Genomic DNA, 19,294 nt, shown 5'->3' with positions numbered 1-19,294 from the left:
AACTTGGTTTTTTAGGAATAAGTGACAAAACTGCTACACATTAAGTGAAACAAAATTTGTATAAAATTATTAAATGATAAATCCTTAAATTAATTCTGTTTGTTCCATATCACACATTACTTTTGGGTGCCATGAAACAGATTAGCAGTGGAACAAGAAGGAATCTGAATTTATCCAATTATATTGTGAATAATTCAACACAAGTCTTAATTTGGTTTGCCTGGAAAAGGACCGAAGGCATGTGTAATAAGAAGACAGACTTTATGCATAATTTCGTTTCTTTCCTGCGAATGATTGCACTGTGACTAGTTTCGTAACTTATCATTTTCATAAAAATGAATTGAAAACTTTGTGTGGCTTCTATGTATTTATTTTCCGTTTTCTGCAAAATGACCGAATGTAGGTTCTGCATTTGTAAAACATCTGTAACTAACTCCATGGAACAGAGTTCTTCTTGAGAAGCTAATAGTACGCTGAGCCAGTAAATTCTCCTTTTAAAGAACGAAAAGGATCTTCACCATGCTTACAAGAACCCATCACTGGTTCCTCTTCTAAACCAGTTGAATCCAATCTACACTCTCCAACCCTACTTCCCTAAGATCCACTATACTATTATCTTCCCATTTATACCCAAGTCACTTCATACCAATGAATGGTATATTCTGTATCAGAAATGAATTATTGTAACAGCAGTATGTTGGTGAGAAAATTATCGGTTGTCATTTATGTAGTTTTATATATAACGTTTATAAAGAAAATATAAGTCATGAGTTGTATATAGTTCATTCCATTGGTTTATGCCCATCTGTACACTAAAAAGCAACAGATGCATTTGTATTTCAGTAATTGTGTGTCACAGAAGAATCATGCAAGATTTTTCTGAGAGAAACTGTCTGCTCTGCTGCAGAATCATTTTTGGTGTTAAAGGACGAATAAAACAACATCCACTTTCAGTTATTCCGACATCCCAAGATTTTGTATCTTGTTCTCTGTGAAAGAATATACAGACTTTTTTGTTTTATATTAAATTTGGGAAATGTTATGTGCATCTTTTTATCTAGATAAATTTTCCTAATAATAAAAATTATTTTATTCCAGATGGTTGTTGCAGTATATTTAAACATCTGTGCCTAATTATGTTCTTTCTTTGGTATAGGCACTGATAACAAACCTAAGTCAGAAGGAAATGCTCCTAGAAGACTATGAAAAGAAAACTGCAACGTCTGTGAATGAATTAGAAGCTCGTGATAACCGCATCAAGGAATTAGAAGAGGATTTGAATCGGTTGATGAAGAGTGATGGAGAAGAACAATTAAAAGAAGTTTCTGATATAAAGGAAAACCAGATTAGTTCTGTGTCTGAAGGATTAGTGATACAACTGGAAGACAATAATCAGGAAGTTGAAAGACGTGATGAAGAATTACAGAAACGGGCTAGTAGCCTTCAAGAACTGATAAACAAGGAACTCTGGGACAAAAACCGTGAGATTGAAAAGTTGCAGGATCAGCTTAATAGTATATCTGTGAGGAGGGAATTAGAAATAATGTCCTTGCAGCAGCAGATAGGTTCTCGTGATTTCCAACTGAAAATGTTGCAGGACAAAGTAGCTGAGCTAGGAGTACAAGTAAACCTCCCAACATCACTTATGCTGAGGGAACTTAAACAGATACCAGTCACCTTTAATCAGCATGTCCATTATCAACAACTTTCTGTGTCAAGTGGGGACACTTTAAGAACTGATACAGGTGACATCCCCACAGCAGAACTTGGAACTTCAGCAATGCCATCAACAATTTCTGCTTCTAAAGATGAAGTTACATGTCTTCGTGATCAGCTTCAGGCCAGTGTTGAGGAACGTACGTACCTGTGTCGTAAGGTGGAGGAGTTACGTGAAAGACTGCGTAATACACCTGAAAGGGATAATGATAGCCGCACACTGAGGTCTGAATGTGCCAGATTACGAGAGGAAATTGACAGAGCAAATGTTTGGCGAAAGGAAGCTGGAGAGGTCTGTTCATTATTAACAAAGAGGTTGGAAGAAGTGGCAGGGTTTCTTAGTTCACTTCTCAGTCATCCAGAACAGCTAGGTGGTTTAAGAACAAAACATCGGCAGCTGCTGAAGCAAGTCATTGAACGTAGCATGGAGTTATCTCGATCTCTTTCTGTGTCACTGTCCATTAATGATCAAGATCTTACTAATGGTTCTTTTCCTCCTTTGATGGATTCCTTCTCCAGCCTTTTGATGTCTGCTGGTGATGTAAATATGAGTTTAATAGATGTTTTAAAAGATGATATAGAGGAGGGTGAAGTAAGCAGCTATGATACTGCACAGCAGGAAGTTATAAAATCTTCACGCATGTCACCATATGAGTCAGCCTTGACTACCACTAGCCAATGTTGCCGAAGCAGTGGCAGTAACAATGAAATTGCTCAAATACACATGATGAAGGATTCATCTACATCAGAAGATAATAATGCATTGAGAGATAAGATTGTAGGCGAACAAGCCAAGGTGATTGCCCAGCTACGATCACAAGTTGAAACATTAACACATGAAATAAAGCAGAGGGATATTGAATTTTCAAGGTCACAAAAGGAATTGAATATGTATAATAAAGCTGAAGCTGCTACAATGTCTGGACCAAGAAGTGAACATTGTAGTTCCAGTAAACATTCCAGTTCAAGCTCAGGAGTTATGTGGATGCCTAGGACTGAAACTGAAAGACTTGTGGATATTGAAGAAACAAAGGAGTCATTGTCTTCAATGACATTTTACAACAGCCAGCATCCGAGTAGCAGCATTGGTAAACAGTGGAGTAATGAACCTCAAACTTTGTTGTCTAATGTTGAAAATTCAGTATTAGGTGAGGCAAACATTTTGATAGAGGCAGTGTCAGGTTCATGTCAGGAGAGAAATACAGAAGTTGCTAGATCTGTGTCATTACCAATAGAAATTACAAATGCTATAGAGGAAGTTGGCCAGCAAGATATAGCTCTGAATTTAAGGAAATCTGTCTTGAAGAAGCAAGATTCTAAAAATACTAATTTGCCAATTAACAAGATATGCCGTAGTTCCAGTGCTAGTGCGGTTGCGTTCAGTCACCTCCAGCAGCCTATCCATCAGCATGATGTTGCTGGAGGAAACTTGTCTGACTCTGAGGCATGGTCAGAGCCAGACCGAAATGTATCATTGGCGAGAATTGGGCTGAATGAGGAATCTGCCAAGGCAGTACAGTCCCCTGGAACTAATGTTGGTGGTTGCACCGTGATTAGTAGCATTAGGCCTCGTAATCCTAGGATCACTCAAGAGGATACTGACACATCCGAATCATCTGAGGAGACAGCTCATGAAATCAACAGAATTCAAGGTATTAACACTGGCATAATTCTACTGTTCTTTTCCAGTATATTAACAAATGAGGCTATGAGAAAGAAACTTTCTATAGTCTTGCTTTTGTGCAGTAAATAAAATGAGTTCTTTAATGGGAGGGAATATTTGCCTGCTGTGTCACATGTTCTTATTCCAGTATTATTTCATGGATTGGTTAAAATCTTGTGTAGGAGGACTGCACTGTAAGGTGTAGAGCTGATTAATACAAACTGCACAGAAACTCACTTCATAATTTTAGACTGTTTTTACTTGTAATAATGAAGCACTATAAAGTTTGTTTCAGTTACCTATTTGTATACACATGATTTCAATAATCTTGGCATTTGCCATGCTTCACATATCCCAATAAAAATAAATAAATTTTACAAACATTAATTTACATATCCCTCTATCCATTACATGACAGTTTTGCATGAAACATAAAATGTTACACATATAAAACAGTCGTTTAGATCCACTACTTCATATGAGCGCAGACGTTTTTTCTTGAGTTTAATAAACCATAAAAAACAATGTGAATTGTTAAATGGCAATTATAGATCTTATTCAGAATGTTTTTATATCACACTGTCTCATATTTATTTCTATTCTTTTATTCATATGTATATAGTGAACTTTTATTTGAGTGTAGATAACATCAGTGGAAACAGTCGTCTAACTTTTTATTTATGTCTTGGGTACTAGTTTTAGTAAAGCTGATATGCAGCATTGGTCATATATGTATAAAATTTTGTACAAATTCTTCCTCTTTGCATCATCTATAGATATGATAATCAATAAATTATCAAATATTCTGTAGACCTTGTTGAATAAGGACATCATATTCCTGAATTTCACTGATTGCAAGGCCAATCACCAAAATCTCACTCAAATGTGTGTGTTTCTGCTTATTTGGTGAAAACTGATCTTTCCATAAATTCCTTTCATCACACTATGTAGGTAAGAGGGGAAGAAGTGACATGGGGGAAGTGAGAAGACTGCAGAATCGGTTAAGAGCTCAGGAGCAAGTAAATGAAGCATTGAGAGCAGAGCTGACTATTCTGCACCAACTGGCTCCATCACCATCTTTTCCTTCTCTAACAGAGACCAATGACAAACCGTCTATTCGTGACATGAGCATGAACACTTCCAAGGTCAATGAAGAGAAATTGGACAAATCCACAAGTGTAGAGGTATGAATTGGAAATAATGATAGTAGCAGTAGAAACGAGTTCAGAAGTGCGCAGGAATAGAAGGAATTCTTCATAATACTGTACATGAATGTTGGTGTTTAAATTTTATGAACATTATTTAATATGTTGTTGACTGGACATCAGAAATGGTAAGACTTTTAGTTTATAAATATTTCAGCCTCGAACACTTATTCTAACAGTTATAACAGCTGTAATTATGGTAGAAAGGAAATAATTTTCTGCTTTTGTAATATGACCTCATTTGCCATCGGTGAGTTTCATTGCCTAAATTTTAATATTTGGGATTCTCCAGCATGAGTTTTCCATGCGTAAGAAAATTCAGTTATTATAACTACATTAACCAGGAATTCTGGATAGAATTCATAAAGCCTACTTTCCTATACAGACTTCCATTGCTACAAATCTTATGCTGCAAATGTCATATTTAAGTAATGTACATTTGTAACCTAACAATGCAATGCAATTGTGCTCATGGACTTCCATGATGGACTTGTGCACAGATAGTCATATAACTGAATTCTGCTTTAGTCAGAACTCTTAATTGTTTCTGATTATATATGTTATTTATCATTATTATTGTTGTCACACTTCTTCACATTCTATAATAGTATAATTTACTTAATTGATTTAAATTATTTTTACAAATATGCTAATATATATAGTTGCAATTTTCTTGTGTATTTATGTCCTCCGTATTAATGTATTTTTATATTCTGCTTGTTTTACCTTTTATGTTTTTATTGTGTTCCTGTGCTCATCTCTGTGCTGTAACTGTAACTGGCCATCAGGCTGTTGATACAGCACACCAATAATGAAGAATTGAATTATAATAGTTATTTGTAAAAGCAGTATTAATTTAGTACAGATTTTGTCTTTGTTAAATGTGTTGAATATAACCTTAAAGATTCATATGTTTAACATAGCCTCATAGATTACACCAGCATGTTTGGAATTATCAGCTTTTAAACAGATATTTTTTATACAATTACACTTACTTTCTAGTTATATATGACAACAAATAATTTTATATTCATACAGCAACTTCAAGAAAGAAGTAGTGGATCTTCAATTACCATCCCAATATGCCTACTGGACCAAATTCGTTGCCAACGGGAGAAATTGGAATCTTCTCTTTATCACAATGACTTTATTCGATGCCAGTTAGAAGGCATCATATCAAGCTTAAGCAGTCAGGGTGATGATAATATGATGAGCCTGTGGCAGAAGGTGAAAGAGACAGCGGAACAGTTGGAGGAAGCTCGTCGCCTAAATAAGGAGTTGGAAGCAAAACTGGAGGAAGTGAGAGTGCAGTTGGAGGAGAGCAAACAGAAAGCCAGGCTTGCTAATGTTGCAAATGAGCAGCTTCAGGTGAGATAATATAGTTCTTTAACATTCTGTGGCACATAAGTGTACATTTCTTTCTTTCCCCATAGTGGTTTCATTTTTTAAGGATTAAAATGGAAATTGAACAGGAGTTAATTTTGGAGACTGACTGTGATGAAGTACTAATTAACCTTAAATACATCTGTGTATGTGTTATAATTATGCCATTAACCCCCTCCAAATACAGCTTCATGGTCCCCTAGGAGGCTGTTGCTCCCACTGTAGAATATGCTTGTATATCTGTTTGGTCTTTAGCTGTGCCCACAAGTTAAATTAGGTATTAGGATTCAGTTGGCTAAATACTGAACCTACTTAATTACCCTCAATTTTGCTTCTTTAAAGGTGACTCGGCAAACTGTGACCATCCTTCAAGAACAGGTGTCTAATCTTGAGTCTCGACTCCAAGAAAAAGATAACGAGATATTGGAGAGAAAGTGCCTTATGCTAGAAGTTGAAAATCAAACACAGCAGCAGAGCATAGAAATAGAAAAAATGATGCAAGAAGCTGTCCAGTTGAAAGAAGAGGCTGAGAGAAAGATTCAGACTGCAGAAAGTATTAAATTAGAAGCAGATATCAAGCTGTTGGAGGCACAGAAATTAATGACAGAGGCTGAGAAAACAAAATTAGAAGCTGAGGGTCAAATAGCAGAAATAGAGAAGCAGTCTGAGGTTGCCAAGCTCCAGATAAAGGAAGCTGAAATTCAAACTGGTTTGTTACAAACAGAAAAGGAATCAATACTTAGAGAGAGGGGAGTAATACAAAAGGACAGAGAAATGGTTCAGAGAGAAAAGGAAGTTACTGAGGAAAAGAAGAAAGCTCTTGAAAGGGAAAAAGAAATAATGCAAAAAGAAATAGAAGAAAGCATGAAAAAAATTGAATCATTAACCCATGATGCAAAGAAACAGAGAGAAGAAGCAGGAATGCAAATAAAAGCAGCAAAGAAAAAGATACAGGATGCTGAGATCCTGAAACAAGATGCAGAAAGGAAGCTGAAAGCATCTGAGGAGATGGGCATCCTATTAGAGAAACATAGCAGGGAGACACTGGATATGAAAACCAAGGAGATGGAAGTGCGACTGATCCAGCAGCTACATGAAGCCAAGAAGAAATTGCAAGAGAAAGAGTGTGTCAGCAAGGCTGAAATGGAGAAGAAGATACTTGAAGCAGAGCGCCGTAGTCAGGAAATAGAGGCAGGATTAAGATCCCAGATTGAAGGTGCACAGAAACAGGATAGGGAAATCAAAGCAGAAGCTGACATGAGGATTAAGAATGTTGAGGAGAGAAGCAAGGTACATCTGTTTTGATAATAAGGAAGCAATATAATAATTGATAAATAATGTAGCCTTGTTACTGTTACTTCCAGTCGCTGAGGTTATCTCTTTGTAACAGAACCAACTGAGTATGTTCTCCTCACCTTTTTGCCCGAGTGTAGAAACAGATGTGTTTTATTATTATTACTTAATTTTTATTTATATATTTTATTCTTTATTTATATGCCGGGCAGTGGGCGAAATTCTATAGTAGTAACTGTAACACACCGTTGTCAGAACCATTTAGAGTTTATGAACCTTTTGTATCAGTGCAAGCATTAATAGACAATGCTGTTTTGCCTCTACTCCATCTCTCAATCACATAAAACTCTTTCACAATTATGTCATGGCACTGAAAAATTTCCAAAACATGCCTCATGGTGACAACCCAGTGGTACTGGTATAAAACACAACACAATGAAATTAAGAAAGTACAACAGTAAAAAAGTTAATGAACATATCAAATATGCCTTCTCTTATATTTCTTCTTTAGAAAAATTGAACATTGGGTTTTGGCTTATGTGTTTTAGATTTGGAAATGGTTGCATCACCAAAAAATGGAAGGCCAAAAGCACTTGAGTAGTGTAATTACTGTACATTAGCCCTTCATGATTAAGCAAATTAAAGATCCACCATTATCATTGTTTCTTAAACCTGGGCAAATTTATCATGTGATTTTTATTGTAATGCAGTATTTCATCGTGTAGAGTATTGGACATGTTTATTTTATTACAATTCAGTTGCATTAGATATATATAGTAGTATACATGGTATAGTTTAGCTCTAAATTGGCATTTCCTTCTTTGCAGTAAATGAATTTTAATGGTGTTCACTATACTGAGAATCTACCTGTATAAAGTTTTGAACAACATAGACCAGTATTTTATATCCAGAAAGTATATTCCATTAATTAATTTAATAACTATTCCTTCTTGATGTTGAGTGCATTAAATGCAGTTGATTTATGGCTATATCCCATATTGTTTATATTGCATATGAAATAGTGTTCTTCTTTATGAACAGAAGCGAGAAATGGAGCTAATGAAACGACTGCAGGACTTAGAAAGGCGCTTCCGAGAGAAAGAATTTGAGCTGATAAAACAGTTGGATGAAGTCACATTATCAACGTCGCAGGCAGAATTGGAACGAACTCGCCTTGCTAATGAAAAGTTGCACCTTGAGCAAGAGGTCCGTCGACATGAGGCACGAGAAGCTGAGTTGATTCGTGAAAGGAAGGATGCAGAAAACTGTCTTCTTGTTGCTAAAGAGCAGGTGGAAAATGAGGTATCTCAAAAAATGCAAAACATAGCATATGAACCTCTGTGTAGGAAACTTCAGGACAAATTTTTGTACTTCATATTGAGGTTTTAACCTAGATGTTCTATATTGTGACTCACTAGGGTTCAGAACTTTTATTGTAACATTAGAGGTATTTGTTGTAGAGTTGGTTATAAAATGTAGATTTTACTGTATTCTGTAATATAAACAGAATTTTATTAATATTCAAGAAACACATTATTCAGTTCATATATTTTAATAATTTTGTTCTCTTCATCTGGAACACAGATGGTGATACTGCAGCAACAAAAGGATGGTCTAGAGAAACATGTGAAGGAGCTAGAAGCAGCTTATGTGGAACTTAAGGAAGATTTGTGTAGACTACGCATGAAAGAAGAACCATCATCACCTTCAGGAGGTATATTTATGTAATAATTGTTCATGAAATAAGAAGTTCTGAGGAACATTAATGAATTAAGCATATTTGATCTAAATAGTAAAATTCCTGTTGTGAACTACTGGTGTAGACAAAAGAAGTATGAATTATATATTGAAATGAAGAAGATTTATTGGAATCTCAAACCAGTTGGATTACCCTGTTCAGTATGAGGACCAAATGGATCTAAATGCTGAAGCCTTGGTGTTCATAAACAAACAGGGCATGAGGATGTGGACTGGATTCATCTGGCTCAGCATAGGATCCAGTGGCAGACTCTTGTGAACATATTAAGGAGCTTTATTCTTCCATAAAATGTGGGGAATTTCATAACTGAGCAGCTATTAGCTTCTCAAGAACAATTCTGCTCTACATAGTTGATTATTAAGGTTTTTTATTCATTTATTTTCATGAAGATGGTGTAAAATGAAATGGTAATACTGGATTAATTTTTTAGGCCCATTTTCTTCATCATCTATGCCTCACATTAAGGTTGGCAGAACTTCTCTTGGCAGTTTCTCTTCTGGCCTTGATCAGCTGACAGGAGAAGGTTCTCTCCCTAACAGCCCATGGGGTACAACAGCTACTGTGTCCCTGGAATACAGTGGAAGTCAGAATGATGATAGGGATAGAAGCAAAAGAGGAAGTAATGATGGTAGCAATGGAGGACTTGCAGCTCTGTCCAGCGTGGTACTTCAGCATGGTTTTCACAGACAGCATAGTGAACTCTCTGACTATAAGTCTGAGGATCAAGCTGTTGAAGAATATGGAGCTGTATTAACACAGGTGAAATAATTGACATATTGCATACTGGTTAGAGCTGACTGTTTCTTCATACAGCATGATATTCACATCATAGGTCTTAGAAGTATATATACATTTATTAACACAGAAGGTGGGATATAATGAATTCTTCTCGGGCTACCAGCCGTGTAAGGTGGTTTAATGAAGAAAACACCATTTCAAGAACCTTCCTTGTCCTCAGGGTACTGTAGTTGTACAACTTGAAACATTGCTGTTTTCTTCATTAAACCACTTTACACAGCTGGTAGCCCAAGAATAATTCATTAAACAGATTTGTTCCTACCCTGATGAAGAACAAGATTGTGTGTGTGCGTGCGCACACATCTTCAGAACAACATATATGATGAAATTCTAAATTTAAATATGAAAACTATCTTCTGAGAGAAGGTATATGCTTCATAGGAGGTAAAAGTATCTGTACCATGTCTAAACATTAGGTGGCTTGTTTGAGAGGTTAGCACATATTCATATTTTTTAGGTCCTGTGTTTGTTTCTCAGTCCAGGTCCATCCATCCTGAAGTTAACCATGATATTTCTGTCCCTTGAAGCATTATGTTGGGATGCTACATTGTAGGCTGCCTACATACACCTTAAATATGTTGTTCTTATTTATCCAAAGACATTACCAATTTGTGTGGGTTGTCTACTAATAATACATTAGGAATGAATGAGGTTATGTTTTAATTTTCCACAGTTTTATGTAGTTCACTATCATGTTTTATCATATACTATATTGCATTATGTATGAATATGTAAAATAAATAATGACAAATTGTAAGGGTTGATGCCAGAAAGAATCTAGTTATGTGTTAAAATGTGCATAAGATAGAGTAAGTTGAGGTGATAGCTAACAGTGAACAACAAATGGCTGCTCTTTCTGATCAGAGTCAAAGATTTGTATTAGCATTAAAACAAGAACCTTTATTGTTGTATACAGACTTGTAGTAGCAGTTACTGGTTCACATCACTGACTGAGCAACATTCTGCAGCATCTAACAGTATCTCTGCTGATCCCTCTTCAATGCGCAACATCAACTCATCTCCAGACCTCGGTATTGAGAGTGACCAGGGCCGTTTTTCTAGCCTGGAAGCAGCTTCAAGTGGAGTGCAAATTGATACATCCAAAGTGGTCAGCACTATGGAAGGATATGGCTGTAATTTGAACCCTAATCTCACAGCTGTTTCAATCAATTCTAGTGAGTAATACTAATTTGATGTCTGCAGTGGTAACTTTGCTTGCATGATGTGAAGTTTCATTCTTCCATTTTAACACAGCTCAGAGGCTTGTACCTCACAATCTCTCTTTTTTTAATTATATTTTGTGGTATATCTCCACTCTGCTCAAGTTTTGGTTATGCATTGCATTGTGACCACATGGTACCAAGTTCATAATTGTCCCCTATAACCAGACAGTTATCTCAGAAAGCCTCACTGTAAAATTTCAGAAAGAATTAAGTTTTATGTACAGCGGTCCCTTGCCAGTGTGTGGGTTATGTTTTTGGAAAACAGTGCAGTTGGCAAAGCCAGTGCCTTATGGGAAGATGGAAATTAGGGGCACTATAACAACTTAATGGTACCTGCACCTTGTCGTGGTGGTGCGGCTTGAGTACCTCAGTGACCCCAAGAGCTATGCTGGCGGTAGCATAGCTACTGGTAGGGCCTCCCTAGCCAGATTGGTCGAGGGGGAGAGGTCAGACTAAGACAGGTACCCTGGTCCTCCAGGTTGGGGGTTGGTCACAAGGCTAACAACCTTGCACCGTAAATAGGAAGATGTTTCAAAACCTCAATCAAAGCCTCGGACAGACGGACCTAACAGAGGGCCGAATGGAAGAGGAGAATTTAGGAGGCCATGGACCGAATACGGACTGGAGAGCCATAGAAGAAGATAGCAACTGTTGTAAAAGCCTAACCAAGTTTCCTGCTCCTTTACTAAGCACAGTGAATATTCTGCTTAATAACATCAGGCATAAAATATAAAACAGAGTCACTGTTCATCAGGATGATGATGGAGGCAGTAACAACCTCTGAAATGTTGATAAACTCCTACAAGACTACATAGCTCAGCAACCCAGAAGACAGCCACACTTTTGCTGTGAGAACTTCAAATCTCACAAAGAAAAAATAGCTTCACATGTATAATGTGACTGACTTCATCATCTGGGTTCACTTTATGGAACCATGTTATTACCAGAAGGCCCCACTAAGCAAAACATTACACTTCATTTGAAGTGCAAGACTGCTAGAGGGGATAAACACAAGATGAGATGCACAACAGATCAAAGATAGTCACAGTACTAAGGTTATTAATTACCGATCCCTCATTCATTTTTATTGTTATACAGATGATTTCTGACTATTAGTACCTGTTCTTAAGCAGATGAAACAGCCTTCATGCTTCCCTTCTGTGTCCCAAACAGTCTTAGTGAATTTTTGAAAACTCAGGTCATTGGAGGTCATTTCTTTGACATATGTGTGTGCTGAGAAATAACATAAAAGTCATTAATATATTTCAGGTTATTATTATGAATATTAATGTACCTGTGGATGTGAAATTATAGGTTAAAACTTATATAAAATACTTGTGTGTTACAGGATGTGATACAGCTGTCAAGACTTACAAAGAACTGGAGCAAGAGAACATTGTGTTGAAGCAGCGCTTGACAAAAACACATCGAGCTCTTGAAGAAACTATGGCTCAACTTACAACTGCAAACCAAAGAAAGAAGCAGGTGGAACGAGCAATTTGCAGACAGTTGCATAAGACGCACCACATCCTTAAGACAGCTAGGGTCAGCCTTAAAGCAACAGCAGATTGTGTCACTCCATCTGCTGAGGAGATGGAATAGTTTGTTTTTCTGAAGTGCTTTGGGTTTTAAAACTTGCGACACAGGTAAAGTATTTCCTTACTGATCCACTTTTACAGAGCAGTCCTTTTATAAGTGAATACCCTCTGTCACCAGTATCTAGTCCATCATGTTCTGTGCACAGAGAATATATGCACATTTGGTTCTGTTACTGACAGCAGAGGACTGCTTTGTATTACATGATTCCCTCCAACCTTCAGTGTGAATAACATCTGAAGATGATGTTCTTCATTCCTTCCTTAAATTGGGTTTCAAGCAGTGCAGGGTAAACTAATTTACACTCATCATGTGTAAATAAAATGTGTCACAGGACAAGATTGTCTGTGATCTGAAGAAATAAGTTGTGCATAAAGCAATATAGACAGCACTCCTCTTCCCCCCCCCCTCACCCCAGTAAGGAAGGGAAAGAATTGTGAATTATATTATAGTTCATTCAGTGAGAACATTTCCTTCCAAAACTGTCCCCTTTGTACTAACATAGTATTAGATTCATGTAAGATGTTTCCTAATCATATTTTTGTTTCAAATATTTTTCATATTTCATGTGAGTTTGTATGACTAAGGTTGGTGGTGTAACATAGTTGTGGAAGGTGTAATTGTCATAGTATTCCTGCTAAATAAGTATTTTATTGGACTTCAGGTGGCAAATTACTTGAATCACCACCCTTCACACATTTCCCAAATGTGTTGTAAAGTAGATTGTGTAACATTCTTGTATGAAACTAGAACTGTAAATATGTGCTTGGTTTTTTTTTATTTGTAAAATGAAAGTAAAACATACTTTTTGATTAAGTTGTGACCATGCATATATTTTTTCCCTTAAAAATACAGAGTGCATCTTAAACATTGAAAGAAACACTGATCATCCCAACTACCCAAAGAATGTAAGCATTTCTGACAATCATTTATCTACATCTACAAGCTAAATAAAAGTTTATAGTTTGAAAGAAACTTTAACAGATTTCTATCCTTACATGCAGGGATGCAGTTGGGTGAACAGTAGCCATTTGTAACTATATAAAGTACAAAGCAAAAGACCATTCTCTAACTTCAGTATATACTAAGTCAACTGGGACCAGGTCTTCAAAATTTAGATTTCAGCGTACTGCAGATCAGCATACATTTGGCATGGATACCAGTTTTAGTGATGATGTGCAGATGGAAGAGGAGGATTTTAGGTTTTCACAGCGCTAAGTCCAAAGATGGCTAGCTGTCTTCTGGGTTGTAGTGCCATCATTGGAGCAATGAGACATCACCTTGATGATGGAGGCAGCAAGGAACTCTGAAATATTGGTAAACCTCTACCAGAGTACACAGCGCCACAATCCAGAAGACAGCCATCTTCGGAAAAGGATATTATATATTCTAAATTAGCCTAAGTCTTTACTGTCAGTTGTCCCTGAGGTTATGGAAGGTCTGTCATAGCACAGGTTCAGTACCGCCACTGAAAACCATAGAAACTTGTCATCATAAAGCAATGCACTCCATGTTTTCAGTTTTACAAAAGAGGACTATTCTCAAATCTCCAATTCTTAAAAAAATCAGGTTTTGAGAATATTCACAGCATCTTCCACCGGGAAAATAATCAGCAACAGTACATTTTAATCTTAGCTAGTAGCTTGCTGGCATGTAGAACTTTATAGATCTACTAGAACCTTTTAAAGTTATCCTGCTGATCTTGATTTGTTGCCTCAGTAAGTCAACTAAGACTGCACCCCTGTTAACATCAATATTATCATTAATGGCCTGATTGTAAGTTTAAACATGTTATGGCATAATCATTTAATTAAAATTACTTTTTCTTCAAGATCAAAACATGAGGACATTGAGCCAACAAATTCCAAACACATAAGCTTGAAATAAGACATTCTTACATTCAGGTCAATACAATATTACATTATAGGACATGTGGCTTGTAAATAAATAATAAAATCGGATGGTATGGGAAGATTAATTGCAAACGTGCATCCCACATTACTATTTAATTTAATAAAGGTGATGGCACAACTTAAAAGTCAGTATTCAACACTTTCCATAGTATACTGTTTTAACATTTCATTTCCATATCACTATTGCCTCTGTTTATTGTTCAGTCCAACTCTTACTGTCAAAGTAAAATCAGACCATTCTGCACAGAAAAGCATCTAGAAGGTATATCTAATTCACACCTTGTAATATGGATTAAACCACAAGTCATCAGTTTATCTGGCTTCAGAATTTCACTCAACAACAAGAATATTTTAATGTAAAATACTGAAATTGGTAAAAAAAAGTCATATAATTAAGTTTACATATCTTCATCATCTCTTTCTTTATCCTTGTCCTTCTGTCTTTCTTTCTTTGTCTTCTTAATTTTCTTGCCAAGTGGACAGTAGTAGACTCTGTGACGTGACAATTCCATTGATCTCCGGAATGTCTCGTGACAATCCATACATGCAAATGGCTTGTATGGTGTATGTTTTTCTTTGTAATGTAAATTGATGTTACTTTTAAATTTAAATGCCCCAGTACAGTAGATACAAACAAATGGCTTGGAAAGGTCCGTTGTTGCTGTAACATTACTAAGCTGTGCACCACAATTTACTTTGCTTCCAAAACCCAACTCTACTGGAATCTGCATTGTCAAAATTTCAGGGCGATGACATGACCGGACATGCATCTTCAAAGTCTCTGTGTCACCATATCTTTCACTGCAGTAGCAACATTCATACGCAATGCTACCATCACCTGATGCCTGAATTATTCCTACTCGTAGCTTCTCTCCAGGATTAAACACAGATGGGTCGTCATCATAAATTGTTCTCCTCTCCCGTTCTTCCTCCTCAGATATCTGTTCTTTGCCACCTTCCTTATGAACCTGGTTTCCATTTTCATTTGTTCCAGATTCATTCATATTACCAGCTTCACCCAGCTGCTTGCTTGTGCCAGCATCTCCATCAGGTTGTCCTTGACACCATGTCTTCTTTGCTCGTTCAGCCTAAAATCACACCATAAATGTAAGAAAATTAATAAATTTCATACCTCTGAGACATTTACCTCACAGTAATCTTTCTGGTGAAAGATGCAAATAGCTTCATTTTATTCGTACACATTCTTTACTTTTAACTACCTGAATTTTGAATGGGTATCTTTATTTCTGAAAAATATTGTTAGCCAAAAATGAAAATAATGTTGGAAGACTTAAAAAATATGTTATTCCGAAAGGACAGCAGGAGGTAATTGTATGTGCTGCTTTCATGAAGGGGTTTGTTCCAGGAGCATGCCTAATTTTTTATTAAAAAATAGTGGTGATTACCACCACCAAACATTTTTTGAAGTGGGTTTGAACAAATGCTGGTTCCTAATATTCCATCAAACTGTCTTAACAGTGTTAGAAAATACTCCATATCAATCCACTGCAAGTGAATAAACCTTCAACTTGGGCAGTGAAAAAAGTAGCAATTCAGGAATGTCTTGAAAGATATAAATTATTAAATCACAAAAACTTAACTACTTGAACTTCTTTGAGTGCAATGTCCAACACCAAAATGTTATTGATTCCATCTTCCAAGAATATAACCATTCGACCATATGGTTGTCCTGATATCACTGACCTAAATGCAACAGAATTTATATGGGACATTCTTAAAACAAAAGTAGCTCATAACAATTTTGGTCAAAGTGCAATTGATATTCAAAATATTTTGATGCAGACAATCAGAAATGCTATTTCGCATTTTATTTTTGGTTGGCTTGGCTTTGAAAAGGATGTGGAAAGAAGCAGTTAACATTAAACAGGCTGAGGAAAATGTTTAGCTTGTCCGGTTGGCCTGTCTCTTGGATGAACCGGAGTGTTCACATATTTAAACAATATCTGACATTGACGAGGGACAAACAGCAGACAAATTTTGGCAAAGTTATTGCTTTTGTTTTCTTTGCAGCTTTAGTTGTGCATCAGCTGTGGTGAGAATTAACGAAGGAAACAACAATGGATCCCAGACAGTGAGGTATGTAATGATATTATTATACAGTAGTTGAGATCCAAGGATCTCAAGATTTTCTGGGAAGTTTGGTTAATTCTGGCCCTGGTGATGAAAGCAGTAACCTCCTCTGAAATATCAGTCAATATTTACTAAATCACTCAGTTCAACATCCTACAAGACAGCCATTTTCACAGTACACTGCTCATCAAACCTCTGTCTCAGGACATAGGTTCAGCAGTGATGTTTTCTATAAGGTCAGTCTTTAGGCACGTTCACAACAAAATGTTGAAAAACGAAGTTGTTAGCTTTGCCCAGTCTGCATGTAAACAACTCATGAAGATGTACATGTGTTTCTGCACACAAAACTGACTGGGAGAAAAATGCTCAGGCTACCTTTTTTACCATGGTTACTCCAATTCTCTGGAATATACAGCCACCCAGACAACTAATATCTTCTAGGCTATGATACTGTGTAGAGTTTAAAGTAGAAACTAACATTTCAGAGAAACATACTGCCCCCATCATCATGGAGTATCTACGAGCCTACATGGTGTCAAACCAGAACATCTTCAATGTGAGAACCATAAACATCACTTGCAGCATTCAGAAAAAACATGTTGCATTTGGTGGGTAAATGAAGAAAATCCCCAAATCAGAAATGGAAAAAATTGAACTTGTCACCAGGCAGGTAGCACACTTGACTCACAGGCATGAGTTCATGGAATTAATTCCTGGTATTGTGATTTTTTTTGTGTGTGTATCTGCCATGTTATTTTACATTATATAAAGAAATGCTGTCCCAAAATTTTATATTTTCCAGAAACCTATACCATCATACTGCAAGTGGAGCTAGTGTCAATCCCACCCCACAAGTTTGTGTCATGTTGGTACTACCAATGGCAGGAAAATTAAAAGTGATAAAATGGTAGATTCCAATGGCATATCCAAAGCTGTCCAATGGTTCTTTAGTTAAATCATAAACATACACAGGCAACCCCATATGCATGTCATGTCTCCAGTACCATTTCATGCAACTGGTGTCATTCATGTATTTCATGTTTATCCGTCAACACTTGATTGTTGTGTTCAGTGCATGACATATTTGTAGTCATAAGATTGTACAGAAATGTCATGTAAAATTTATCATTGTTGTTGTTGCTATCATCCATCTACACACAAAAATATTGCTTTATTTCTTGTGACATGTTTCGAGTTACCCATCCTGAAGCCATCATTTCTTTTTCCATATTGCTATACAGCCATTAAACACTAGAATTCTGATTTTCTAAAATTTATATAAAAACCTTTAAAAAAAATTACCTGAAGATGGATATATAACCTGAAACATGTCAGAAGTGAATTAAATTCAAAACATAAAGTGAAACTGCTGTGTACAGGTGGTTAACAGTAATATTCTAGTCAATGTATTTTGATTAATTTCAGTAAACTAATACTCAAGAGACTCTGCTCCAATTAAAGTAACACAAAAAGGTGTAGACTGGGCTCTTTGTCTATCCTAAAATAGTGATTTTAAACAAAAAATGTCTTAAAAGTTGCAGATACCTTATTCAGGTTCCATTAACCATTTGCAGTCTGAAGTTCAACAAACTTACTATTGTCTTTTACCATTTTAAAATGAAAGATGATTAAGGTCAGGCCTCATAACATGTCACAAATGTCTGCTGTACATGAACACAAATATTTTTATTCTATACCTACCCTTGCTTTTTCTCTTTTAGCTTCTAAAGCTGCCTTCTTTGCTTCAGCAGCAGCTTTCTTAGCTAAAGTTGCAGCTTTTTTCATTTCAGCTGCTGCTTTTTTTGCCTCTGCAGCAGACTTCCTGGCCTCTGCTGAAACCTTCTTTCTTCTTGTTGTTTTCTCCTTCCTGCTGTAACTTGGCCGCTTTGTGATTTTAATTGTACCTGGTTTGCGACCTCGTGTAGTTGTAATAACTACTGGAGAGAGTGACCTGTCATCATCACTACTGTCAGAATTACTTAAATCTTCTGGTGGTGGTGGTGGAAAGGATTCTGGAGTCTTCTGCTTCTTTACTCCGTTGGTACCAACATATTTAGCTGCTAGATTATCCCTTATATTTTCTAACTGATTTTCTAGCACATCAAACTGATCTACCAAATGAAAACACGGCAAGCATATCACCATTGACATTTCAGTATCCGGAGGTATCCATTTATCACGCAGAATAGTTTTTAATTTTTCCTTCACAAGACTTTCACTTTGACTGGTCCGAGAAGTGACCAGTGTCAAATCAACATAATTCGCAAGTGAGTCTGTCCCACAAACTAAACAGTGATGATTCATATTAGTTGTGTGGAAATTCATAGCCTCTTCCATGATCTCAGCAGCACTTTGTATAAATTTTAGAGAACTAATTTTTCCGACAACTTGATAGGTTAGGTTGAAGCAGCCTTCCAAAGGCCTACTGACGCCACTTAATACACACTTCGTACAAACTTAAATGTTACAGACAACTATTCGGTATGATTACAATTGTGAATCAAAATATATGCTAATTCCTTAAAAAATACTATCAGCTTGTTCTTAACCTTACTTTTTATTATATATCGCTTGTAAATAAAGATATTCCCTCCTTGCGTTTTTACCGACGCCCGACAACATACCAGGGTTGACTGTTGATAGATGCATGCGCT

At 36.4% G+C, this 19,294-nt stretch overlaps 3 protein-coding genes across 6 annotated transcripts in view; 2 read left to right on the top strand and 1 right to left on the bottom strand.

Moving 5' to 3' along the window:
* Window positions 1–13,452, top strand: part of LOC110827140 (uncharacterized) — a 68,793-nt gene extending 55,341 nt beyond the window's left edge. For all 4 annotated transcript variants that reach the window (XM_087353178.1, XM_087353177.1, XM_087353176.1 and 1 more), the window contains 9 exons: window positions 1,157–3,368; window positions 4,331–4,563; window positions 5,623–5,952; window positions 6,310–7,257; window positions 8,302–8,562; window positions 8,845–8,974; window positions 9,450–9,778; window positions 10,734–10,992; window positions 12,389–13,452. In XM_087353178.1, the coding sequence (XP_087209304.1) occupies window positions 1,157–3,368; window positions 4,331–4,563; window positions 5,623–5,952; window positions 6,310–7,257; window positions 8,302–8,562; window positions 8,845–8,974; window positions 9,450–9,778; window positions 10,734–10,992; window positions 12,389–12,642 (4,956 nt within the window). In that variant the 3' untranslated portion in view covers window positions 12,643–13,452. The remainder of the gene's footprint in view (window positions 1–1,156; window positions 3,369–4,330; window positions 4,564–5,622; window positions 5,953–6,309; window positions 7,258–8,301; window positions 8,563–8,844; window positions 8,975–9,449; window positions 9,779–10,733; window positions 10,993–12,388) is intronic.
* Window positions 13,453–14,623: 1,171 nt separating this feature from the next.
* LOC110827130 (uncharacterized) lies at window positions 14,624–19,288 on the bottom strand. The gene is made up of 2 exons (XM_022058504.2): window positions 18,342–19,288; window positions 14,624–15,637 (listed from the first exon to the last, which is right to left on the bottom strand). The coding sequence occupies exons 1-2, from the start codon at window positions 18,975–18,977 to the stop codon at window positions 14,948–14,950; spliced, it is 1,326 nt and encodes a 441-aa protein (XP_021914196.1). The 5' UTR covers window positions 18,978–19,288; the 3' UTR covers window positions 14,624–14,947.
* The window catches only part of LOC110827124 (uncharacterized), a 45,533-nt gene continuing 41,778 nt past the window's right edge, over window positions 15,540–19,294 (top strand). Inside the window, exons 1-2 of the mRNA XM_022058498.2 lie at window positions 15,540–15,656; window positions 16,581–16,646. The gene's annotated coding sequence lies outside the window, so the exon portion shown is untranslated. The remainder of the gene's footprint in view (window positions 15,657–16,580; window positions 16,647–19,294) is intronic.

The sequence above is a fragment of the Zootermopsis nevadensis genome, unplaced genomic scaffold, assembly GCF_977971745.1.
Source record: "Zootermopsis nevadensis isolate Lab colony 2312 unplaced genomic scaffold, Znev_1.0 Znev_ptg000021l, whole genome shotgun sequence".
In the NCBI taxonomy this organism is placed as follows: domain Eukaryota; kingdom Metazoa; phylum Arthropoda; class Insecta; order Blattodea; family Termopsidae; genus Zootermopsis; species Zootermopsis nevadensis.
This window is presented reverse-complemented; position numbering and strand designations above follow the sequence as displayed.

Coding starts and splice junctions, on each gene's coding strand:
- LOC110827130 (XM_022058504.2), bottom strand. CDS start 18,977: ATGGAAGAGGCTATGAATTTCCACACAACTAATATGAATCATCACTGT. Junction 15,638..18,341: donor CTAAAAGAGAAAAAGCAAGG/GTAGGTATAGAA, acceptor GTGTGATTTTAG/GCTGAACGAGCAAAGAAGAC.